We start from the raw sequence: 26,622 nt of genomic DNA on the forward strand, positions 1-26,622 counted from the left end.
ACCTGACAGCCACAATCTCAGTACGTACTGTGAAACGTGTGCAGGTGGATGGACAGGCCATTGGCCTGCCGGAAGCCCTTGCCACAGTCCCTGCAGACATATGGCTTGTCCCCAGTGTGGGTCCTCACGTGGCGGGAAAGCTCAATGGACTGGGCGAACACAGCATCACAATACTGGCAGGCGTACATCTTCCCTGGAAGCACACACGAGTCTCCTTATTAGAAACAGTGCCAACATATATGGCATTCCTAAACACAAGATCACACTATAAGGCACATATTGGAGAATATTATTTGGGAGATGGCGTTAAAACCACAAGCAATTTGTAACACACTGGGTGAGAGGTCTGGGCTCTCCTATCAGATGGCACCTCACACACAGCTGATCACACAGTGTGGGCTCCCTCCCCTGAGGAATAAGGACAGAGTTCTCACACACAAGACTACCCATCTGTTAACCAGGCCACCCCAAGTATGGAAGAGCTCATTCCACTCCCAGGAAACAGATATATCCTCATGCCCAGAAATTCCCAGGTCTGGATCCCTTGCCACATACGCTGTGCAGAATCGTGACTGCACACAGAGGTGACAGACGGGGATTCAGAAAAGGGAAGCCTTCCCCTGCTGACTTGCTATGAAGTTATTATAAATCATTTGGCTTCTCTATTCTCTCATGCACATAATGAGAATACAATGACCAGACCACCAAAGAATATTGGGAAATAGAGGTAAGGAGCGAGGCTGGAAAACTGGCATTTGTAAGAAACCATCAGGCTCTAGGCTCCTTTATGGGCCAGCAGAGAAGCAGAGAAATCAGTGAGCTGAGGGTCCAGATCCCCCAAATCCTCGGGCCTACTTCAGTTAGAGCAATCAACATCATTTTCATTTCTTACATATTGGGCTTTGAAATAAGATTTTGTTAGGGAAAAAAGGGTTTCTTCAAAGAATCAAGAGCTGAAATTATTCAGAAGCCCAGGACTCAGCCCTTGGCCTTCTTCTTTATCCTCCCTTTGTAAATGACCTTATCTCAGAGCTCAGATACCATCTGTACTCTGATAGAGCCCACAGTTCTCTCTCTGGCTCCCAGCTTCCCCTAGAATAGGAAGTTACACATCCAATCTCTTACTCCTGTCCTCTGCCTGGAGGTCTAACTGGTACCTTGGACAGAGCTCCTGAGACGCCATCCCTGGTACCCGAGACTGGCCACAACCCCCATGCACTCTGGTTTCCTCCACTGAAGCAAATAGCAGGGCCATGTACTTGGCTGCTCATGCCAGAAACTCCACAGCCACCCTTAACTTCTCCCCTCACACCTACACCCACCTGGGTCCCATCACTTCTGCTTCAATGCCATATCCCCAAACTTGAACATTTGACAACCGCCCCTGGTACACTCAGGCTGGGAGCTCCATCACCTCCACACCAGACAACTGGCCCTCCCTGACTCTCTGTGAACACTACTCTTGCCTTACTCCAATTACTGGTGAGAGTGGTCAGAATTAACTCCAAAACACATGTCATATCCTATTGCTCCTCTGCTCACAACTGTCCTATGGCTTCCTGCCGTAGAATAATGGCCCCCAAGGATGCCCATGTTCTAACTCCCCAAAACTTGGGAATATGTTCCCTTACATGGCAAAAGGGGCTTCGCAAATATGATTATCTTAAGCACTTTGAAATGAGAAGATTATCCTGGATTATACCAGCAGGCCCAACATAACCACAGAGTCTCTGGAAGAAGGAGCAAGAAGGGTCAAAGGAGGAGGCACAATGGGAGAAACAGAGGTTACAGAGTGTGGCCATGAGCCAGGGAAGGCACACAACCTCTAGAAGCATGGGAAAACAAGGCATCAGTTCTCCCCTAGACCTTCCAGAAGGACCACATTCACCAAAACTATGACTCTTCCCTTGTTAAAAACCTCTTTTGGTTCTTTAACCTCCAAAGTGGCAAGATAATACATTTGCATTGATTTATTTTTTTTTAAGATTTTATTTTATTGTTTTGACAAAGAGAGCACACAAGTAGGCAGAGCAGTAGGCAGAGGGATAGGGAGAAGCAGGCTATGTGCTGAGCAGAGAGCCCAATGTGGGGCTTGATCCTAGGATCATGACCTGAGCCAAAGGCAGATGCCTAACTGAGCCACCCAGGTGCTCCTATTTGCATTGATTTAAGCCACTGCATGTGGTAATTTGTTACAGCAGCAATAGAAACTGGCACACTCTGCATAAAAACCAAAAGCCTAAAAACAAAACAAAATAAAACAACATCAACAACAAAAAACAAAGTCCTGATCCTGGCTTATAAGGCCCTATAAGACCTGGCCTCTGGCGACCTCTCTGGCCTTCCCTCTCACCACTCTTCCCTTGTTTACTCTGCTTTGGCCCTTCCTAGTTTTCTCTTGGCCTCTCAAACAGGTCAGGCTCATTCCCACCTGGGAGGGGGCTCTGCGCTTATGGTGCTCTTCTAAATCTCCCACTGGTTCCAACTGCCATGTCACTCAGGTTCCTACACAAGCCCTGCTTCTCCGAGGCCTTCTCTGATGATAAGAGAACCTTGCCTTTCTCCTGCTGCTTACCCCATTTTATTTTTCTTTATACCAGTTACTACAATCTGAATTTATATCACACAGTTATTTGTTTATGGTCTTCTTACCCACAGGAATGTAAACTCCATGGAAGCAAGGTCTGTATGCTTACACGATCCCTGGTGCCTGTAATAGTGCTCAAAAAACTCATTCGCTCAGGAAAGGTTTACTGAAGGTCTACTATTGCTAAGCACTATTCTCAGTTCCAATGATAACAGCAGTGGCAGGGGGAAGACTGATCGCTCTACCGTCATAGAGCTTGCATTCTAACAGGGGGAGCTAACTAGAAACATAAGGAATTAATGAAATAGATACTATATCCTATGACAGCCCTGTGGAGGAAAATGATGCAGGGGCACTGGAGCTGGGGCTGAGATTTTCCACAGGGTGGTCAGGAAAGGACTCACCGGGAAGAGGTGTGAACAAATTCCCGAAGGAGATGAGGCGGGATGAAAACAAAGCACTCCAAGCAGAGGGAAGTACAAGAATGCAGGGCCCATGGCAGAGGTCCCGTCTTGTAGGGCTGGGGCCTCACAAGGAGGCTGCAGTGGGTAGATCAGGGTGAGGGTGGGGGAGAGGAGTAGGAGGGAAGGTCTTAGGAAACATGGTCACAGGGTGCCTGTGGGGCTATCATTAGGCCTTCAGATTTTATACCGAGCAAGGTGAAGAGCCTTTGCAAGAAGGTTTTGAGCACAGAAATGACAGGATGTGGGTTAGCACTGGAAGGACCACAGGGTCCTGTGTCCCAAAAGCACTACCTAGGGAGAGGATGAGAGCAAGGGGACCAGGTAGGTGGCCACTACCACAATCCAGGTAAGATGACAGCAGGATTCCTCCTTACGCATAAAGGTACCAAACAAGGCAGAAAGTCCTCTGAGAAGCCCTCTCTGACAATGCACCTACTCTGCTCTGACCGGACTGGAAACCCCTCCGCCATCCTTCCATCTCACTGGGGTTACTCCCTACTCTGCCGCCAGTGGCTCTACACTGCACGGTCTCTACACCAGAGACGCCCTGGACCATCAGCTCTGTGAGCACAGCAGCTCCAACTTCATCACTCAGCCGCCGCTACTGCCCAAACTGCAGCAGGTGCTCACCCAGGGTTTTTCTCAGGCTTGAATTCCACCTCAAAGCCCAAGGAACTCCTAGTTTTATACCAATTCTGTAACTCTAAAGTCACAATCCTGCATTAGCTAGCCTCTCTTCCCAAACTCTCACCAGAAACATTTTATTTGCCTGTGTACCTACCTACTCCTGGTCATCTGTGTCCCTAGAGACTGCATTATTTTTTGTTTTTAATCTACTTGAGATACAGGTCATGCCTAGTTCCAAATGGGTTTTTAGGCAGTTCACACAGCTAAAGCTGGTAGGAAGAATGAGGAAACTCTGCATGCCTTACCTTCCGAGTGCTTCTTCTTGGTATGGTAGGCCAGGGCAGAAGCCTGGGTAAAGGTCATGAGGCAGTGCTTGCACATGAACGGGCGGTCCCCAGTGTGAAGGCGAAGGTGGTTCTTCAGGGTAGAATTGGCTGCAAACTTTGCCCCACACTCTTCACAGGAGAAAGGCTTCTCATCAAAGTGCTCTGTCAGTTTGTGGTACTGCATGCCTAGGGAAGCCATGCCGGGGGCCAGAGGGACACCAGTAATCAGTGCTATGAATCCAGCATGAGGATACATACCAGCATGGTCTGAGGCCAGGCCCCAAGAAGATGCACAGTGTGAGCCACAGGACACCAGGCCACGCTCACTCTGACCTCACACAACCGTGGTGCTCATCACCTACTGCCCAGCACTCTAAATCACCTCGGTCCCACTCCTGTTTGAGTCAGGCATGAAGTATTATGGGTTTATCTTTCTCATCCCCTCTCTTAAACAGGACCCACTACCCAGGAACTGTGAAACAAAACTCACTTTTATGTTTCACTAGGTGTATCTGACACCTGGGACAAGGGTAAACAATTCTGACTACACATCCCAAGTGATACATGGAAACCTAAGAGTCAGGTGTTAAATAGCTGGTTATCGTTGCGAATAATAATTGCCACAATTTACTAAGTACTAACTCTATTGTAGGCGCTGTACGTAGGTGTTTAACTGTATTATCTTAAATCCTTACAATTCAAAAAAGTGGGTGGTGTCAGGGTGCTTATTTAACAGATGGGGAAATTAAAGCTCAGAGCTGATTCCAAAGCTCATGCTCTTCTGAAAACACTGTCCTGACTCTGTAGGAGCCTGCTGTTTCCTAGGCCCACCTGTATCCCTTAATGTCTACAACTAGAGGAAAGGCCTAGAATCCAAACTACGATGTCCAGAATGCTCACCCTCCGAAATGACTTCACCCTGAAAGTACCTGAGGCATGGGCAAACTCTCTTCCACAGAGGTCACACGTCACTGGAAGCCTCTTCTTCTTCTTTTTTGGGAAATCGGGCTCTCCTCCTGCACCATGGGCCTCCAGCTGATGTTTTTCCAGCTCTTTCTTAGAATCCTTGGTCTCATTGCACTCCTTACACTGCACCTGTTTGCTCTTGGCCACCCGGCAGCGCTTCATGTGCACCTTTAGACGGCAGTAGAAATGGAAGCTTTTGTCACAGGCCTTACAGACGAAGCTCTTCTTGGCAGAGTCAGGGGAGGCAGACGTGTCTTTCTCTTGTTGCTCTGGCAAGGAACCAGTCTCTCCTTGATTGCTCTGTTTCCCAGACTGGCAGCCTTCCTCCGCTGGCTCGGCTACCTTCTCCTCTGTTCTGTCGTCGGCTTCACAGTGAAATTTATTGCTCACCTTCCACCCTTTCTTCCCTCCACTTTCCTGAGTAAGGAAGCCTGCATACAAGAGAAATCGCATGGCTCTGGAACTTTTGTATTTTCCACTTTGTTTCCTAACTTTTCTTAGAGAAGGCTGCAAACTCTGTGGGACCCTCTAAAACTCCAGAGAAATACTGCTATCACACTTTACATACGTAGCATCATTTTACATCTATGCCTGTGACTTCTCTAGGTATTAAGAGCATATCAAAGAAGTAAGGCAGCAATGGATGAACTCTTGTTATAAACTGCGGCCCACCCAATCGGTGGGTCTGACAGGACCCCTACCCCACTCTGTTCCTTACCAGTATATGTTGCTCCTTACCAATGTATGCTAACTCATGCATGACAGGCTGCAGGGCTGGGAAAGATCTGTGGATTCTGCACAGGAGATGACATATTTCAATGGCCGAGACAGATTTTTCCATGGCTCTGCTCAGCACTACTTTCAGGGAAGCTTCAGGGCTGGCTGTCTCAGAGGAAATGCTCAGAATCTAAATGAACACCATGAGACAAAGGTTTGTGGTTAATATCAGCAGTTTTCTCCATAGTTTTCAACTTAGGGGGAAAAAAAGCTAATTTCAGGAAGGCACTGCTCCATCTCTAACAAGTTTATATCTCTTGTGATAAATGTAGTGGACAACCCTCTTTTCCAGAGAACAGGGAAATTGGCAAAATTAAAAAAAAAAAAAAAGAAAAGGGAGGCACATGGCAAGACAAACGTGCAAACACAAAGAAGGTACAAAGCAAGATATTGGGCATTTTCTATGAGAAATATCTTCTCAGAAGTCAGGAGTCTCCAAAAGAACTTTTCTAGATCTTAATATTAAAAGTTTGGAAAGCTGTAGGATTTGGTAGTTGGTGGCTCTGTCCTGAAGATCAAGATAATTTTTTTTTTTTATAATATATAATTGTCTCAGTGTCTGGAAGTAATTCTGCATGATCAGTGGCTTCACATTTTTAGACACTTAGATGTACCCTTTTAAACATTTTCTTTCATGAAAAAAACTCAGCTTTTTAAAGAAGGTTCAAATAGGGGCTTTAAAGAGGCCAAGAATTTTATTTCAAAGCCCTCCTCTTTCAGAATGTTAGAGCTATCAGCAGAAAGAGTCTGTACACTGAGAAAATAAAGCAAAACCATCCACAGATGGCCAAATGGAATTTTCATTTGGGAAGACATTTTATTTCTGCTCTTTTCAAGTCTATCTAAATAAACCTGATGTCCCTGGAGGCAGGCCTGAGACTCATTAGTGAGGCTCAAACTCATCAACCGCAGGAGCGCCGTCTCTGAAGCGCAAGGCACACTGGAGAGAGTCTAGCAGATGCATTTTTCCTCTGAAGCCCCACAGAAATACGTGCCACCTTCTTCCCATCTGAGAGACCAAGGTGGGGCTGTTACCTGTGTGGATGTGCTAGAAGCCCGCCCTTCCATTTACCTTCCACACCTACTTGGATTAAAAAGCACATATAGGTGAACTTATAGTTTGATTTTAGTCCCTTTATAATTCTGCCCCACTTGCGATGCCCATGATCCTGGGCTGGACATCCATGAATCCCCCCCAGTCCCCACCTGGTTTTTCTGGGATGCTGGCCACACTGAGAAGCCTTACAGAAAATGAGCTGGCACTATTTGCTACCCCATATGGGCAAAAGCTTTGTTCTATCTATGTTTATCTTGGCTCTTCCTAGACACCAGAACAAAGTATGCAATAAGAGCAATTTTACTTTTCTTCCTCTGAAAGAAGTTATTTCTTAGAACATGTTAGGGAATAGTATCATGGTTCCCTTTGAGTTTACCTAGGTTTAGGCAAATGAAATACATCTATGTTTGAGTCACGTGAGCCTGGGTTCAGAGGCTGGGTTCAAATCCTGGCTTCAAATCTGACCAGGTGGAGCATCCTAGACAGGTTATTGAACCCCCTGGAGCCCGAGTTCCCTAATCTGTAAAATGTGGATGACATCACCAGCCACCCAGAGTTGGGAGAATTAAAAAACAAAGAAGTGTTAGCTCAGCATGGGGCTCCGCAGGCAATAGGCACTCTGCAGAATCTGGTGCCTCCCTTAGGAATGAGACAGTCCCAGGCATCAGTCTGGTAGAACTCTCTGGAACAATGAGTTTTTCTCCCCACCGCACCTCCTTCACAGCCTCTGCCAGCTGCTGCTCCTCTGGAGTAAAGCACTTGAGTTCCATCCCTTGCCGGACGGCCTCTGAGATCAGTCTGCGATGCTTCAGGATGGCTTCCAAGACCGCACTTTCTGGGCTGACCACTGAAAGAAAGGGGGATTGAAAACTCATGAGTGAAACTACGAGCACCATTTTTCCTTCACCTTTTCTCAACTCAACTCTTCACAGTGAGAATACTCACTGATCTCCTTCCTGGGGCTGGGAGTGGGGGAAATGGCAAATGGGCTGTACTCAGACCATAATTAATAAAAGCCTAGAATATTTACTGCATATTTTACAAACAAACTCCCACGTCCTTGAACAAAAGCCAGTCCTTACTTACTTCCAATGGTGGGGATGTGGAAGATGACCACCAGAGACTTGGCGCCCCTCTCTATCGGGGACGAAGATCTGATGGAGATCTGGGAGCCTACCTGCCCGGAAGAAGGCATCGGCACCAGGTTCCCTTCGTATTTCCTCCATGAGCAGGTTCAGTGGGCAGGTCTTTGTCTCCTGAGCCACCAGCAGCAGTTGCCAAATGGCTGTTGCAGAGAGAGTCTGCTTTTCTAGAACTGCTGACATCAGAGAACTGAAACCACTCGAGCCAGAGTCATGTTTCACAAGCTTCTCCATGACCTTCAAGATGTGGCACAAAAACACATGTAAGGGACTTCCTAGCTACCAGTGCAGCTGGAAAGCTGCAAATCTGAGCCCTAGGTTACAGTGGACATATTTCTGGGGAGGGGTTTTTCAGCATCTTTCACCTTTCAACCTGAGAGACTTTTATACCTGCCAAGCTCTTCACACTTCCCTTTGAATGCCTTTCTTATTACTGCAGAAATTCCAACTTATCACGCTGCCCTATAAATTAAATTACCTTGTTTTTTTCTTTCTCTACTGACCCCTTAGCATTTCTCCACACGGATGCATGTGTATATTTATGTAAAAATATAAATGTCTTTTTAAAGTATGTATATAATGTTCATCATTTTTCCTTCTCTCATTTTACCCACCCTCTTTCCCTCTTCCCTTTTTTCTTACCTCTCTTTCTCCAGAGGCTAAACCCTTCATGTGTGGTATCATTTTTAGTAACATCTGGTTGTCTGTGAAAATCTCCGAGAGGTTTTCATGATACCGTCTCAACAGCTCAGTCCCATAATCATCAGGGCTTGCTTGGACTGCAAGGATATTAGCAAAACAGTAATGTCTGCTACAACAAAATGTCCTTCCAGGCTTCTCCTACAGAAGATTAGGGGAGTTATAAATGACAGAGGAAGAGCATTATAACGCAAGTGCTCTGTCTCCTCCAGAAGGCAAGTTTGGTTCCTGGCTTGGGGCCTCATACATATGTGTTCGTATCTCCTTTGGTCTACCCTCAATCACTTGGTGCTTCAGGGTCACAAAACCACTAACACTTTGAAAGTCAGCGCCTGGTGGTAGAAGCTAGTGATTGCTCAACAGGGAGGTAATTGGAAGGCGTGCTTGTAAGAGATTCAGGCATACAGATTCAAGGGCTGTTGTTCCTTGAGCCTGAGGTTAAGGTCTATGTGGCGATCCAAAATACAGGCAGGCGTGAGTCAGGACTCCAGTAGTGAAGCTGACCCATCGTTCTTCTGTGTATATGCCCTTTGAGCCAATCTGTTACTTTCTTTTAAGAGATATTTAATTTGGAAGTAAGAAAAATAAAAACTATCAGGCATTTCCTTTAGTCTTACAGATATTTAAAAATATATTTTCCTCTTTGGCCCAGTTAACTGTGCTTCTGGGAATCATACCTTAAGAAATCCTGTGGAGGCAAAAAGTCTGTGTATGAAGATACTTGTTACTGCATAACCTGTGATGAGGAGGAGGAAGAGAACACCTAATACTTACTGAGGACCTCTGATTTGCTAAATGTTGTACATATATGATCTCACAGTCACCTCAAAAATGAATGTGATGGATACTATTCTCACCCCCGTCTCATCAGAGAGGAGAAAACAAGTTTCGGAGGGGTTAAGTCATTGGCTCAGGGTCACACGGTTACAAAGTAAGTAAGTCAGGATACAAACCCAGGTAGTCTGGATAGCTGAAGCCCTAACCTTACACTACCTGCACCCCTAAACAGGGCAAGAGTAATGCATGATATGCATCCCTATGAGAAAAACCACATAGCCTTCAAAAAATAGACCTATAGAGTTTCCTGGAAAGTAGGGGAGAATGTTTAGGTTATACTGTTAAATGAAAGAAATTATAAAATTCTAAAATACAATAGAATCTCTCAACACTGTAAAAATAATGTGACAAAATATGTCAATGTGCTAATGCTGAAAAAATCAAGTGGTAGGATTTGAGATTTTTGTCTTTATTTTATAAATTGTTGAAGTTTGTATGGGTATTCATTATTTTTATAAGCTAGAAGAAAGTTCCCTCCTTTTCCAACTACCTTTTTTCTGAAAACCACCTTGGTCTCAAATGCTCTGGGATAAGGGAGAACTGGCTAGACTTGGCCCGTTCTTCTAAGAACTGTGACAGGGCCTCATTCCTCCAGACTGTGTGTACGTACACGAGGGGTGGGTAATTCTGGGGACTGCCAGAACCAAACAGCACTCACACGGGAGTGGGCAAATCAAGATCGGGGTTTTTGCTCCTTGTATTTATCAATACGACTTCATGTGTCTGTGAGCCCGCCTCTCCTTCGGCATTCCTGGCGGCCAGCTGCCAGCCTCTGGCCCTGGGAAGGCCACACCCTCACAAACCCCCCAAGCACAGAAACATCAGGAGGGCGCTCGATGGATAAGGGCAGTTCTCAGATTTCAGATCTTGCCTCCCCAACTACTGAGGATCACTGACTTCTGACAGCTAATTTCTGTTTCACAAGGGCATCTCTTCCCATTATCTCATCTCCCCACCACGGAGCCCAAAGGGTGTCTAAGCTCAAATTTTCTGTGGGAGAGGTTCCAGTTCAGAAAGCTGACAATTAACTGATACCTGTGGTGCTTGGCCAAGTGGCTAATTTTTGCAAATTCTCCAGCAGAAGGCCCAAGTTTGGGGACATCGGTTTCACAGCCTGAAGGAGTTTTACCAAACTCTCTGCAGTCAGAGTCTTGTCTTCAGACATTCTGTGCAGCAGCTTTTCCATTGTCTCCTTGGGTGTTCCGCCCTCGCAGCAATTCAGGATCACCTGCAGCGGCAAGCAATCAGGCAGACAGCAGTTACTGGCACTTCTAAGTGCATCTGACACACCACTGGCGAGCCCAGCAAGATGGCGGGACGAGGCGCCTGTCCCCAGGTCCTCCTCTACAGTCTCCAGCCCCTCCTCTATAGTCTCTGCCTTGTGCTGTGTCAGTAAAAAGCCCAAGTTTTCTCCAAACAAACAGCTCTGTGAAAATCCCTCTTGCTCAACTGCAGGTCTGTATGTACTCTTTGTGCCCCAACAGTCTGCATTTTGTGAGAAGATGCCTACCACAGGCCCACTTGGCAGAGCAAGTAGACTACCTCTCACTGGTTCTTCAGATTTGGTTTGTTCGGACACAGACTGAGAAACAGACTGGCAATTAATGAATACGGTCACAGTGGTTTCCAGTCTCTGTTCAATAACTACATGATTGTGGCAAGAGGTTGTAATTTCAGGGCAATCCTATTATCTTACTTCCTTTTGCTTAATTTTCATAGCAATTTGAATGCCCAGATATGCTACACATTAGTCTGTGGCCTCCAATATAATAGATTTAAAGTACATTTCTGGATAATTTTTCTGGTAGATTCTGTATTCTTGATCTCTCTTATCAGCTCCACACACACATCGGCTCCAGTCATCATCCCCCACTTCCACCCCCTTGTTCTTCCTTGGTGTGCTAGAGGATTTTCTGAGTCAGGAGGGCACCGGACTCCAGCAAAACACATGTCTGTTATTTTACAGATATTTTCCTATTACAATAGGACTATTTCCAAATAAGCCACAAGTAACTATGTATAACTTGGCTCTTATGGGAGATTATTTCAACACATATGATTTACAGATTCCTAGTAACCAAATTTTGAGCTTTCCTTTGGGAAATTGACAGCTTTAAGGAGAAATAGTCAAGCAGATCAGTCACAGTAGCATGCCAGAGGATGCCATTATCAAATTAACTCCCATTTAAAAATAAATTTAGCTATAAGACCAAATTGGTTTTATGTATATGAAAGGAATATCTACATTACGTATATGAAAGGAACGCATACATTATATATTAAGCTGTCATATTCATCAGTATAGAACATAATCATTCTGTTTAACGTCTAATATATACTAGATTCCTACTAAATGAATCATAATTCAAAATTAAAGTGTCTATATCTAAAATCCATGCTGAAAAAAAAATAAAATAAAATCCATTCTGATCTAGTGCTCTCAGTTCCTAAGCAATGACCTGATACATACTGAGGCAACCAAAGACGGTCAAGAGTGGGTGGGGGCTTTAAAGCTGGACAGGCCTAGTAGGAACCCCAGTCCTAAAATGTACAGCTGGTGTGACCCTGGGTGAGTTCTTTCATTCTTTGAACCTTATCTTCCTCATCTGTGAAAGAAAAGAACAATACCAACTCTTGCACACTTGTTATTAGGAGCCCCTAAAGTGAAGTTGCTATTTGTAGAGCCTGACATAACGTCTAGGACATATATGATCTTTACATGACGATGGGTAATGATACCCTTAGGCAGCTGTATGCACAGTGCTTAAGAGAATGTGCCATATTTCCAAGTCTGAACTCCGGTACTGGTGCCCAGCAGCTGTGTCTCTGGCTGAGCTCTTCACCTAAGTGTCTAAGCATCCTGTTTCCTCGTCTTTAAAATGAGGGTAATATCTGTGACTTTGTAAAGTTCCTGCGAGGGAAGAACTTAGTAATGTTTAAAAGATCCTCAGCACACTCCTGGGCACAGTGTATGGGTAAGCAATAACTGTCATAATTCCTATTTTAGTATCTGTTTCCAATCCTGAAGTAAAGACATTTCTGTTTACCAATTCTTATAGGACCCCCCCAGGGTATGTATACATAGGGGCCACGTGCCTTGATTAGCATCATTCTGTCACAGAAGAGAGTTCTAAAAGGCCTGAGTGAGTGTTCCACACAACGCCTAAACACTGTGGCTATTTGATCAACATTCACCTCTACATTCCTGCTTTATTCTTTTGCTTCAATTTTCATGAGAAGTAATAGCTTAATGAGGTCCGGTAGAACCCTGATTCTAAGAGGTGTTTTTGTGATTTATAACTAATTTAAGTTCTTGTGCTTCGGTCCTTTCCATCAAATAAACTGAAAGTGACAGAGGAAAATGACAGTGTGGTGTCTTGGTGCAGAGAATGAGGCTGAGTCTGGGCTCTTCCTATAAATGCTGTTTTACCAAGATAATGAAACAGTTCAAAGGACACATTCAATCTAGCTAATAAGGAAAAGGTTTGAATGAGTAATCGAATGAAATCCTAAACAGGGAATCAGGAACTTGTAGAGCTATAAGCAACTTACTTAAACGGAGTGCCTGAAATTACATTCAGTCTTAAGCCTAAGGAGAAACCAGAGGTTTAATCTTATTTTGTATATTATCTTTCTCTAATAAATGCAAAGGAGTTAAAATTTTGGGAAAAATGTAATTTATAAAATATAATTTTGAGAGTAAAGATTGTTCCCATTTTATGTGAAAAAACAATTTAAGATCACTGAGAAAAAGAGAATGGAGGATGCCATCTTCACAACTGACCCACACTCAGCCATCCTACAACTGCTTTCCAAGCATCTTCTCTCCCGAATCATAAGCCACTTCCCACAGATTTGAGAATTGATGCCACAGAAGTTCTCTGTCCCTATTCCTTCCTTCCAGATATATAAATATTTTTAGCACAAAGTTGAAATCAATAGCACCAACAAATACAGTTATCTAGTTGACTTGAGAAGTCATGCCAGCAGTTTTATGAGGATTTTAGTAGCTGGCTGGTGGGAGAGAAAATTGGTACAACCTTTCTGAAGGGCAATTTGCCAATATACAGCAAACACTTGAAAATTTTTATATTCTCTATTCCAAAATTCCACTTCTTAGAAATTACTCGAAGGAAATAATTTGAGAAGTATGCAAGGATTTGTGTGCGAGGATGTTCTCTACATCATTTATTATGGCAGAAAACTGGAAACAAATGCACAACAACTAATGAATTAGGGTATGTTCATGAAACAGAATACAATGCAGCTACCAAACCCCCTATTATAGAGGTGGAAATATATTCACAGTACGTTAAATAAAAAACCCAAAGTTATTCTGCATGAGCCTATCCTGGGATTGGCTAAAGCGAGAAAAATTAGGGGCACATGTTCCAAAATGTCAGCAGTGATCATCTCTGAGTGACGAGATGGTGAAAGGTTTTAATTTTTTTCTTCTTTTTTTCCCCAATTTTTCCTACAGGTGAACAGTGTATCATTTCTATAAGGAAGTGACAAAATTATAATTACAAATGTGCCTAAAACATTTTAACTCTTGGGGCAACTGTTTTACATTAAAAACTCATCAAGTCTGAGCAGGACTATGCACCTATCCACATATCTCAACATTTAATCATATGACATGATCTGTGAGCCCCTCAGCCAGCTGCTGCCAAGGGTACAAAGAGACATGGATCAAGAACATGAACTTCAAGATGCTTACTATGCAGTGTGTGCAAAAACACCGCAAGGGAAGAAGTGCTACATGCTGCAAAAGAGCTTTAAAAAAGTGCTACATAAACTCAGAAGGAAGGAGGAGATGCTCGACACCACGGTTACCCTTTTCTCAGTGCCAGTCAGGAATTCCTCCTCGGCTGTTTCCAGGAACTCCAGGATCGGTCTCAGCTGTGTGACACACTGGATCAGGTCCTCTTTGTGTTCTAGTAACAGAGCAGACAAGGTCTTTCCCTCCTCTGTGCTCCCTGGGGAGGAGGAGGGGGTTAGAGACGCACAGAAGAAGCTAGTCAATTTGAAGAAAATGACAGCATGGTTTGTCAAGGGAGATCTAACAGAATAGTAAAGTGGTTCTCAGCCTATTTTGAGCACCCGAATGTAGAATCTCTTTTTTGGAGAGGAAAATACTTTATTATTCTGTTTAAACTCTATGAAAGGAAAAATGTTTCATTTATCTGTCGAAACACAAAGCTGCAGAGCCAGCCAGAGGTTAACTTCTGGTTGGCAAGGCCACTGCTTTGTACCTAACCCAAACGAGAGAAAGTGCAGCCGTCAATGCTGCTGGCAAACCAGTTCACTCTGGGCACTCAAAACACCGACTGGGATGTGTGGCTTCTGAAGGGCAGAAGAAGGCCGATGGTCGTCTCGAGCCTCAAGGTGTCAGACTAGTCCGCTAGGGGATAGCAACAGAGACTCCAATTGAGGTTGTATGTGTGTTTAACAGGCAGCTTCTGGAATTATGTGTAGAACTGATGTGAAAATCACGTAATGATAATGAAGCCACTGAGGAAATGTATCAGCAGAGCAAGCCTGACAGCATCTTTCCAGAATAAGACCCAAGCCACTCAGGTGGACAGGGTTTTCTCCTACCTTTTGGCTGCACTGCTTCGACACCTTCTGGCTTTCTGCCTAACAATGCTGCCTTTACTGCAGGATTGGAATCTTGGTACAGCCTCAACAGCGACACAACAGTCTGAACATCCAGGCTCTCATCTCTCACTTTATCCAGGATTCTCTGGAATGCTGAGTGACCTTCTTCACCCTCAAGACATCCCATTATAGTCTGTGGACACAAGTAACCAGAAAGAGAGATCAGCCAGCCACGTTCCTTGGATTTGGTGAGTGAGGCCCTCAAGAATTTGATCCCTGCCACTTTGGCCTTTCGTCATATTTGGCATTTCGACAGTCTCTGCATCATGGCTTCTCTGATTTGGTAGCACTGAAGCACTGGGATGAATAAGCACCCGCCGTTCTCACCCCTCCTTCTGGGCCTTCCTCACTGATTCTCCTTCCAAATCTCTAACCATTAGCAGTACCAAAAACTGGTCCCAACTCTATTTTTTCTCCTGTTATGCTTTCTGTTTGGAATAGCTCTTACATATACAGCTTTTATGTCACCTCTAGGCAGATAACCCTGCAAACTATCTCCCTAATCCGAAGCTTTCTGTTTAAATTTAGAGCCACGGGGCAGACCGGGTAGCTCAGCAGTCTAGTGCCGCCTTCAGCCCAGGGCCGGATCCTGGAGACCGGGAATTGAGTTCCACATTGGGCTCCCTGTGTGGAACCTTCTTCTCCCTCTGCCTGTGTCTCTGCCTCTCTCTCTCCCTCTCTGTGTGTCTGTCATGAATAAATAAAATCTTTAAAGAAATAAAATACAATAAATTTAGAGCCACACAGTTTCTGCTAGAGATGCCTTTTCCTCCAGAGGTCTTGGCAGCACATGTGACCATCTGGGCTCTTCTAACCCCAGAGTACCAAAATATCAGCAACTCCAGTGGTAAGATAAATGAAATTTAGTGGGAGGAAGGCCAAATGGAAGGAAGGGTTAACATTTCTATTTTAGCAATAATGAATTTAGTTTTGAAAAATCTGGAACCAAAAATTAATTTCACGTACATAGTCTTTATATTTCTCCTTCGCAAATCTACAACTTACCTTTGATGGTTTTTTAGTGTTGATACTCTAAGAGCTTCCTTACAAGAAAGCAAAAAGTTATGGTTTTCTACACACACACACACACACACAACATGAAAGGATCTCATGAATATCTACACTTGCAAAATTCAGCTAAACAGTTCTTATAAATTCTGGTAATTATAGATTTAAAATTTTTGTTTAGACAGATTTTGATCTTTCTCTCCTCTTCCCAAATAAACAGGAATTATGAACGGGTTAGACTGTGTTTCTTGGCTTTGCTTGAGCTTGCTTCCTGATCACAGAATGGCCGTATAAAGCCAAGTCAAACTTAAAAAAGAAAAATAAAGTTCCTAGATTTTTAGTCACATACAAAAGTAAATTCAGATAAAACCCAGTTTAGGAAGACACATTAACTAAATTAAGTAACTTCCAAGAACCTGAAAAATTCTTGTTTCCAATTTAAAAATAATAAACAAATGAAAAACTAACAGTTGAATGCTTAATCGCCTTCAGTCACTTTTATCCAACCTTCTGTGTTTTCGTCGTCAGTGGGCCTAAAATCTCTTTAAAGAATGCCTTTTCCCTGACAGCAGAAGGGACCTGCGGTAGGCAGCCTCTAAATGGTTTGCAATATTCCTGCCACCAGGTATTCATGCCCTTGGGCTAAACCTGATGTCATGTTTCCAAGGAAAAGAACACGGCAAAAGTAATGGATGGCACTTCTGAGCCTCGGTCACTGTGACTTCCATCTTGTCTGTGTGGGTACTCTCCGCCTTTGCTCTGGAGGCAAGCTGCCATGTTGTAAGCTGCCCTACAGAGAAGCCCACGTGGCAGGGAACAGACATCGGACGTCTCCAGCCAACAGTCAGTGAGTGAGCTTGGAAGTGAATCTTCAGAACCCTGCCAACAGTCACGTGAGTGTACTCAGAAGGAGACACTCCCCGCCCCTCGCCACCCACTCTGAGCTGTCTGCAGCCTTGGCCATCCACCCTGACTGCAGACCTGCCAGGGACCTTGAGCCAGGGACTCAGTTAAGGATGCCTAGATTCTTGACCCTCAGAAATGGTGAGATAATAAGTGTGTATTCTTTTAAACTGCTAAATGTTAGGGTAATTTGTTATGCAGCAATAGATATCTAATACAGACCCACTCAATGCTAATGCCCTCAGTAAACATTTTCTCCTTCTTTATTTCCCCTTTCCTCCCTTCCTTTCTTTCATGCTTCTTAACTGATATGGCAGGGCATTTAGCCATCATCTACCCTAGGCCAGGGTGCTTTCACCTGAAGTTCTCTGAATATCGCGAATCCACCTCTCTTAGTATCCAATTTGTCTGACATTATCATTTGAGCCGGTGGGGAAGAGAAGCTTTCATCAGTGGTGGCGTCTGATGCGCTTCTCATTATCCTCTCGGCTGTCTCCTTCTCTGCAGAACTGCTCAGCAGTGAAATTAAAACATTTGTTAACTTCATTGCTCAGCAGTGACGCTAGGGTGTGACCATCTGGGAAGAGGAGCAGGGGTGAGCTGATGAAAGGGCCAGGAGGGAGTAGTCAGCTGCCTGGACAGCCCTGCTCTTTGCTCTTTCTTCCAGAACCGACTGGGGACCTGGCACCAGAGCCAATGCTTTAACTGTTACTCCGTCAGCCCCCTGAGCTGCCGGGGGCTCCTCTGTGCAGTGAGCTCTTTCCTGAAGTGGCATATCTGCCTAAACAGAGGGTGTCCTGTATTGTGGCAAACAGATTCATGGACTGCCACTGCGTAACAGAACTCTAAGACAGGAATCCAAAACAGCTTTGCGCTTTAAGCAAACGTTTGGAATTCCTTTGATTCTTAGAGTTAAAGGTACTTCCATAAGTTCCTATCAACTTATGGTCACACATGTAATCAATGTACTTTGATTTATGAATGAACTACAGGTCAAAATATGTAAAGATGGGACAGTTTCCTTTTAAAATTTAATCTTTGCCTTCTGCTAAGGTCTTTTAATTGAACTTACTTATTTTCCCAACTGTCTGCCTATTGCCTTTAGATTTGAGTTATGCTGTGCTCTTATTTACTCGTGCCTCCCCTGAATGTCGAGGGCCAGACAATGGAACTCATGACACAGACCACAAGAGCTCAACACCATCCCAGACCACTGTACACAGGTGCCACCTACGTGACTCCTCACATCAGTCCTGGGAACATTATTACTATGACTACTTCAATGAGAGTCAGAGATGAAGTGACTCACCTTAGGTTGTGTGGCCAGTAAGTAGAGTACCCTGGAGAAAACCATGATCTAATTCCAGTGACCTGGTACCGCTTTCACTAGTTCCCACTCCCAGATTTGAGTGCAACCAAATCCATTTACATTGCATTCTACTAGACTTACTAGAATCAACATCATGTTGAACACTGGGTCATATCTAGACAATCTGTCCCATTCCTCCTGGTCCCAGTGATTTGTACACAGACTGGTACACAGTAGGTGGTTCATAAATATTTGTTTAACTGAATAAAATTCCCTGGCTATAAAACCAATGGCCCTTCTATCTATGGCTGCATATCTCAGACTTCATAATCAGTAGAGAGGAGATATGGAGAAACAACAACTTCCATTTCTCAGACCTGTAAAATGAAGCCTATTAATTCCCTTCTCAATGAGTTACCCTATGCTATCAGTGAACACAGTCCACAAAACACAGACCTGCACTACTTGACAAACCTCCAAAGTAGTGACATGGTTAAAAACATCAGATTCACTTAGCAGAGGAGATTTGTTTGCCTTTGAAACAAAGTTGAAAGAGAAAAAAATGCTACTAGGACTTAAGCTTTGAGAGTCTTTCTAGAACTTTAGGTGAAAAGTGGATCAAACAGCAAGGAAATCAATAGTAGAAGTTATCTCCTTATTCTACTCAATGATTCACTTTGCTATGTACACAATTAATTAAAAGCAGAGACATGGGAAGGAAGGAAGGAAGGAAGGAAGGAAGGAAGGAAAAAATAAAAATAAAAATAAAAATAAAAAAAGAAAAGAAAAAAGAAAAAAGAAAAAGAAAAAGATAAAGATAAAGAAAAAGAAAAAGAAAAGAAAGAAGACAATTAAAAGTTCCTTCATAAAAGCTGAAAAAAATTATGAGCGTGCCTTTAAACACAGGTTTTGCTCAGCTCAGCCAGAAAACCTGTTAGGTCAGTATCTGCTTTTTCTAATGGGGAGGGATATTACACTGAGATAAAGACAGGCAGAAGCCACTTTCCTATCCCAGCACCCAAGAGATTTCTCCTTAATCAGTTTTGGCTTTGGTTTCACACAACCCAAGCGGCCTAGCCTCATCCTGTGTTGCTGCAATCACTGCTCAGGGAATGGCTTTGCCACCTTTCATCATTTATCTCAGGAAATAAAATAATCAGGACACAAGTTCATGGTGTCCTCCTGAAACTCAGTCCAGGCCAGTTGCACACCTTGTGTCTGTGTTTCAGAAAAGGAACAGGCTGGTCCATCTCAACCAAAACACTCGCAAGCCTTAACACACCTCAAATTTTACATCAAAGCACCTATTATTTTTAATGTTAAGTTGCCTTTTTAATGTATGCTGATTAACCAAGTAACAACAACAAAAAGCATTCAAAGCTCCTTGGGAGCTAAAACTATTTAAACAGAAAAACAGCAAACAAATCCCCAACCTTTACAATTGGAGCTGAAATGCAGACTGATGTTTCAAGTGAACAGTTTGCAAATGCTTTCAATACCAGAGCCTTTTGGGGATTTCCATAGTTTGGTGACTCCAAAAAAATAATTACATATGTGGCAGGATTTCTCTGCTGTCAAAACATTATAGGGCTAGGGATCCATTTTTATTTATATTTATTTTCCTATGAACCAGCTCAATGCCTGGCACACACCAGCTGCTCAGTAAATATTTGCTGAATCAAGAAGTAAAGAATAACACTTGGGAAAAATGTGTACTTGGTGGCCCCTTAAAACACTAAGGTGTCAGCATAGACACTGTGATATCTGCCATCGTACACTAAGAACTATGTAAGCCATTAACTTCTCTAGCAGTGCTTCTCAGAAATGCGGTCTATAGATACCAGAACAGCAACACGGGTAGCTTGTTCCCCAAAGCTCTACCACAACCTAAGAATCAGACTCTCTGGAAATGAGGTCTGGAGGTGTACATTTTAACAAGTACACCGGATGATTTTTATATACACTGAACCAGTGTTCTGGAGACTGATGGCTTTGTACCAGACACTACACCTGCAGTCAGGAAGGCACTTCCAAGTGGGTAATGGTAATGAAAGCATGACTTGCAAATTAAGCTTAAAGTAACAGCAATCTATCTCATGTGTCAGAGCAAATGACCATGGCACTAGGGTATTATAAGGCATTAAGTAAAAAAGGGGTTTCAAGGTCAACTAAGTCTAAAAATACAAAGTTAATATATAAACAAACAATAGTACCACCAATTGAGCTCTATGAGCCTGGCATTTTATTGTGGCATTTTCCATCAATAATCTTTACTAATTTCACAATCATCCTGTGATATAGGTGATAACATTCCCATTTTACAAATTAGGAAATTAAGGCTTACAGAGATTAAACTGTTTGAGGTCACAACACTAGCAAATGGTAGAGTTGAATAAATAATTATATGTCCACACAGCGGAACTCTGCTCAGGCATAAAAAGGAATAAATATGCAACAACATGGAAAACCTCAGAAGAATTATGCTGAATGCAAAAAGCTGGACCAAAAATAATATACACTATATTACTCCATTTATATATAATACTCTAGAAAATGCAAATTCATCCACAGAGAGACAGCAAGTCAGTGTCACCTGGGATGGGTGGGTTGAAAGGAGCAGGAGGGAGGGATGATCAAGGACATAAGGAAACTTAGGGGTGATGGATATGTTTAGTATCTTGTTTGTAGTGATGGTTTCAGATTTTAAAACTTATCAAACTGTACACTTTAAATACATACAGCTTGCTATATGTCAATCATACCTTAATAAACCTATCTAAAAGGAAGTTAGAAGTACAGGGCCTAAGTACAAATCAGTACTTCACCAACTCTGTATTTAATTTAATCTTATGCTCTTTAAGTATTTTTTCTCTTTTTCTTTCTGCAACTGAAAGGTTTATTATGGAATGTAACAGAATCAGTTCTAAACACAGCCACCAAGTGATCTGTAGAGCTCTTACTCTGACCTCTAAAACCGAGGAAGAAATAACATAAGTCTATAATGATTCCCAACAATGAATCAGTGTTCTTTCTAAGTACTGCTAATATTATTGTCACCAAAAGATTAGGACAAGAATTTGGAGGGGAGGAACGCCTGGGTGGCTCAGAGTTGAGTGTCTGCCTTTGGCTCAGGATGTGATCCCAGGTCTGGGGATGGAGTCCCACACCAGGCTCCCTGTGAGAAGCCTGCTTTTTCCCTCTGTCTATGCTCTGCCTCTGCCTCTCTCTCTGTGTCTCTCATGAATAAATAAATAAAATCTTTAAAAAAAAAAAAAAGAATTGGGAGGCGGGGGGGAAAAGGTTGAATGAAACCATGTACAGCAAAAATTTCTTGAGCACGTGTTATGTGCCAGACACTTTTAGGTACTAGTGTTAGAAAAAAATGCTTAACACACAGTTCAAGTAAGTACACAGGCAACCCTAATAATTTGACTATTGCTGATCTAAGGAATGCTGCTGCTGCTCTGTCACCAAAATTAAGTGGAGAGGAAGTCCTAAGAGGAAAAAGGAAGAGGTGTGTCTATAAGCTACCAAGGTAACAAACTCATGACAAAAATGATAGATTGAACAGTTAAGAGAACATCCACGTGCAAAAATATAAAAACATAATGTCCTTCAGCATAACTGACACAAAGAATATCAAGGTTTTACAACTTGCAACCTCCCTAAGAGAGTCATCAGGGTTAGCCCAATTGTTAAAAAAAAAAAAAAAAGCTATTCTCCCAAGAAAATAATTTATACATCAACTGTTAATTAACCATGGTTAAAAGAAATACTTGACCTTGAATTGCTTTTTTTTTTTTTTTAAAGTAACTTGCTATGAATCAGGGAAACACATATAGTAGAAGGCATTTTTTTGCTTAGATTAAGGTAACTAACAGACAATTGCCTACAGAGACATGGGAGGCCTCTCCTGTACCCCGCTACTTACTGCTCAGATGAGCAAGCCTGCGGGGACAGTGCCCACTGGCTCTGCCAGCACCACTCAGCACGGGAGACATGGCTGGGTGAAAGGTGAAACAAGAAGAGTTATAAACTGGCTATGAATGGATCCTGTAGGTTCAAGGGATGAGAAGCAGATTGTGAGGAAGCCCACTAGTGGGGATAGGTCTCGCTGAGATATTGAAAGAAAGAAAAGGTCTATTAGGAAATAAGAACATGAGAAGCACTGGGCACTCTTCTGTCAGGCCGTTCCTCAACACCTATACATACATGACTTACATATGTCATTTCTAGCTACTGGCAGTAAAACTCAGTGTGCAAGGGAACAGCTCTAAGGTCAGAATGCTTAGGTTTGAATTTTTGTTCAGTCCTATAAGTTCGGTGGCTTGGTCAGGTTATACACCTGAGACCAGTTACTCATCTGTTAAACAGGGCTAAAAAACAGTAAAATAGTATCCACCCTGGTGATTTTTATGAGAATTAAATGTGATAATGTGTGCTAAGCATAGCACGGGTAAGTATCCAATAAATGTTCACCATTTGTGGCTTTATGTCTGAAAATGGCCACTGTATTCCTAAATATTAGATGCGATTTACTATGTAAGATTTACATTAAATCCTTTTCGTATCATGTTTTGAGTATTTCCTGTTCTGCTTTGGTTTTTATCATCTGATCTTGATTTGGGGTTATCCAAAACTACCTTCTGCCTCATTTTATCCTTGATTAGTCAGGAGGAAACCATACCATCAGTTAAGTATCGTGGATCAAAACTGGTTGTTAAGCCTGGTCATCAAAACATAACTTAGTTTTGAAAACATCTTGCCTAGTAGTTCTGCAGGCCTCTTTGTTAGAGAATAAATGTAAAAAAAAAAAAAAATGTTAAAGTTTAAAAAAACTGACACCCTGGAGTATTTTGTATTTTTATAGTTCTGCCCATAAAGGAAGCTGATCTGGTAACCAGAGATACTGGTACAGGGTAACTACACCCAAACAAATAAAATTCATAGTACCTACCTCCTCCTGTGCACCTTTAATTTCTGAACATTCTTCTAGTCTTTTTAAAACATCCTTGGTAACCAAGAGTGCATCGGAGAAGATACTTTCATTCTCTAGAAGAAAATTCAGCTGATGGTGTTTCTTCTCATATTCTGAGTGCAGAAGAAAACACGATAAAAAAAATACCACTGATTCATTACTTGAGATTATTTTTAAAAGTCTAAGCTGACAACCTTTAGGTCATATACTGCATTTTTGACACCTAGCAAGTCAGTTGTCGGTAACAGAAAACAGTATGCCTAGCAGCTTCCTCCTGAGTCATCCTCATCCTGGTTAGAATAATGGGTAAGCATGAAACCTAGCACACCGGGGGTGCTTAGGTGGCTCAGCTGGTTAAGCATCTGACTCCTGATTTTGGTTCAGGCCATGACCTCAGGGTCGTGAGTTCAAGCCCAGGCTGTGCTGGGCATGGAGCCTGCTAAGAATTCTCTCTCCCCCTCTGCTTTTGCCCCTCTCTGCTCTTTCTGTCTTTCCCTCTCTCTCTCTCTTTAAATATCTTATTTGAGAGAGAGAGAGAGCGAGCAAGCACATGAGGGAGAAAGAGAAGTAGACATCCCGCTGAGCAGGCAGCCTGATGTGGGGCTTAATCCCAGGACCCTGAGATCATGACCTAAGTTGAAGGCAGAGGCTTAACCAACTGAGCCACCCAGGCGCCCACCCCCTCAAAACAAAAACAAAAACAAACCAACCCCCGATACATTGTTATTTCAGTACTGTTTTTTTGGTCTTGTAGCTCATCTTTATACTTCCATCACTCAAAAACACACATTTTAATAAAAGAATTCCCCTTGGGGTGCCTGGCTGGCTCATTTGGGGGAACAGGCAACTATTGATCAGGGTTATGAGTTTGAGCTCCATGTTGGGTATAGAGATCACTTAAAAAAAATAAAATCTTTAAAAAAAAGAAGAATGCTCCAATAAGAGTTTTGCTTTGGATTTTGTGTTGGATTGGATTGGATTTTGGTTTCCTATTCAGCAACGGTTTTTGGTAAATTCACCAGTGAAACAAAAAAAATTCATAAAGATCACTGAATACAATAATTGGCAACAGAAGGACAGAGTACAAAACAACTATTAAGTGAAGATTACCTGGCTCTGCGCTTGCCTCCTTCGCCTCACTGAAGGCTTGTACAGCAGGGGAGGGGGAACAAACCTCAGCTGGAGGAGGAGTCTCCACTGGGGCGTCTGTGTTCCCCTGGATCTCCCGGGCCGTGGAAGGCCCCACACTCATCTCTCCTGCAACCGTAGGGATCACATCATCCTCAGTCTCGGCTTTCACAGGGGCCCCTGGAGGGACACAAGCCTCCAGGGAAGGACGAGGCTCTCCAGTGCCCTCTGAGGCAAGGACTTCTACTTCAGGCTTCTCCCGCTCCTTCCTGTATGCCTCTGAGGGTGGTATGGAGGCATCCCTCACCACCTGGCCCTGAACAGAGCAGTTCACAAGGCTGGCCAGTAGATTTTTACAACTAACGGCCACATCGAACATCTGGAGGCTGTCAGCCAGGGAGATGATTTTGGAGAAGTTGTGCTTGCCCACGGGTAGTTTGCCAGTGTACATCATTTCTAACAAGAGGGCAAATTCCTCGGGGCTCACCACAGACGCGTCAATGGAGATGGTGTCTGTGTTGTCCAGCAGGGTTCTGAAGAGGAGGCTGGCTGCAGCCAGGACAAGCTTGTGGGCCCGGAAGTAAATGGCGCCGATGGAAATGGTACAGTCACAGAACTGCTGCTCTTTGCACAGCGTGTAGAGCTGCTGCAGCAGCTGCCGGCTGTAGTTGGGGAGCTCCATCGCCTCTGTCCCGCCTGGACGACCTCTCGCTCTCTCTTCTTCCAGGACCCCCTGTGGGAGGATCAGCGCTATCTCCTAGAGAGACCCCAAAAGTGCCATGTGAATACGTCACAAGTGCACAGGGAAAGGCCTTGAATGAAATATTCCAACAAACAGGCAACTCACTCTCGCATTCACCCATGCTGCTCCACAGGAGGCGCGCTGCGCCAGGGATGCTAAATTTATTATATGGAGGAGAGCGGTCACGGGCTTAACACTATGAAAGGGATTATGTTTTGTGCTTCATCTGGACAGTCTCACTCGATCCTCACAATGACTCAATGGAAAAAGATACTCTCTACCTTCCCCATTTTACAGATGAGACTGAAGCTCAGAGGTAATGAGATAATCAGCCTGAGGCACAACAGCCTTTAAATGGTGTGTGCCTATCACCCACCTCAGAGCTGTAGATAATACACTGCTGGATGTGCTCCTGCTTCCAGTGAGTTCTAAGCCAATGGAGGGAGGCAAATATATAATAGATCTAAAATATAATGTCCTCATCTTGCTTGACCTATCTGCAACACGGCATCATCACTCCCTCTCGCTTCAAACACGTTTCACTTGCTCTTGCTCTCTCGGTTCTCCTGTGACCTCCCCTAGTCATGCCTTCCCAGCATTCTTTGCTGGATCCTCTGCGTCACATTGGCCTCTACAATTTGAAATGCTCCAGGACTCAGTCCTGCCCCTCTCGTCTTCTGTCTCATCTGATTCCATATTTTTGAAATATCAACAATGCTGACTAGTTGACATCTCGAGCTCAGTCCTCTCCTCTGGAGTCCAGATGCACACCTCCAACTACCTACTCAGCATCTCCAATCGGAGGCCTGATGGGTTTCTTAAACTTATATCTAAAACTCTCCTGCCATCTTCGTACTTCATAGCAATTTTGTCTTTCTAGTTGTTCAGACCAAAACCCAGGAGTAATCCTTGACTCCTGTTTTTTTCCTCATACTCCTTATCCAATCCTTTATAAATCCTGTTGGCTCTACCTTCAAAATACATCCAAAACCCTATCACTTCCTACTGCCTCCACTGTCTCTGCTCTGGTGAGTCCAAGCCCCCATCACCTTGTATATGGCCTACCGTAGCAATCTCCTCTACCTGGTCTCCAAGCCCCTGGTCCTTTCTAGCACTACCCCTACCCTATCCTCCCTCAATCTAGTAGTCAGTGGGATGTTTTTAAGCATATAGCCAGAGCTTGTCCCTTCTTTGCACAGAAGACCCCTTGGCTGCCAGTCTCAGAGTAAATGCCAAAGGTCTTCTAATAGCCTACACTCCCCTCATAACCTGGCTGGCATTAACTCTCTAGGCCACCTTCTACCACTCTCCCTCTCACCCACCTGCCCTAAGCACACTGCCTTCCTTACCGATCACAGAACACTCTGGATATGTTCATCTACAGGTGTCTCCACATGTGTGCATGGCTCAC

General features: G+C 43.6%; 1 protein-coding gene across 9 annotated transcripts in view; it reads right to left on the minus strand.

The window, feature by feature from the left end:
* Nucleotides 1-26,622, minus strand: part of ZBTB40 (zinc finger and BTB domain containing 40) — a 75,695-nt gene that overhangs the window by 11,905 nt on the left and 37,168 nt on the right. For all 9 annotated transcript variants that reach the window (XM_041765450.1, XM_041765449.1, XM_041765451.1 and 6 more), the window contains 12 exons: nt 24,452-25,226; nt 23,321-23,454; nt 15,084-15,276; nt 14,319-14,461; nt 10,518-10,710; nt 8,589-8,725; nt 7,982-8,183; nt 7,518-7,651; nt 5,709-5,877; nt 4,934-5,401; nt 3,984-4,190; nt 29-193 (listed from right to left, as the gene is read on the minus strand). In XM_041765450.1, coding sequence (XP_041621384.1) covers nt 29-193; nt 3,984-4,190; nt 4,934-5,401; nt 5,709-5,877; nt 7,518-7,651; nt 7,982-8,183; nt 8,589-8,725; nt 10,518-10,710; nt 14,319-14,461; nt 15,084-15,276; nt 23,321-23,454; nt 24,452-25,151 — 2,845 coding nt within the window. In that variant the 5' untranslated portion in view covers nt 25,152-25,226. The remainder of the gene's footprint in view (nt 1-28; nt 194-3,983; nt 4,191-4,933; nt 5,402-5,708; nt 5,878-7,517; nt 7,652-7,981; nt 8,184-8,588; nt 8,726-10,517; nt 10,711-14,318; nt 14,462-15,083; nt 15,277-23,320; nt 23,455-24,451; nt 25,227-26,622) is intronic.

Source organism: Vulpes lagopus, chromosome 8 (assembly GCF_018345385.1).
Source record: "Vulpes lagopus strain Blue_001 chromosome 8, ASM1834538v1, whole genome shotgun sequence".
In the NCBI taxonomy this organism is placed as follows: Eukaryota; Metazoa; Chordata; class Mammalia; order Carnivora; family Canidae; genus Vulpes; species Vulpes lagopus.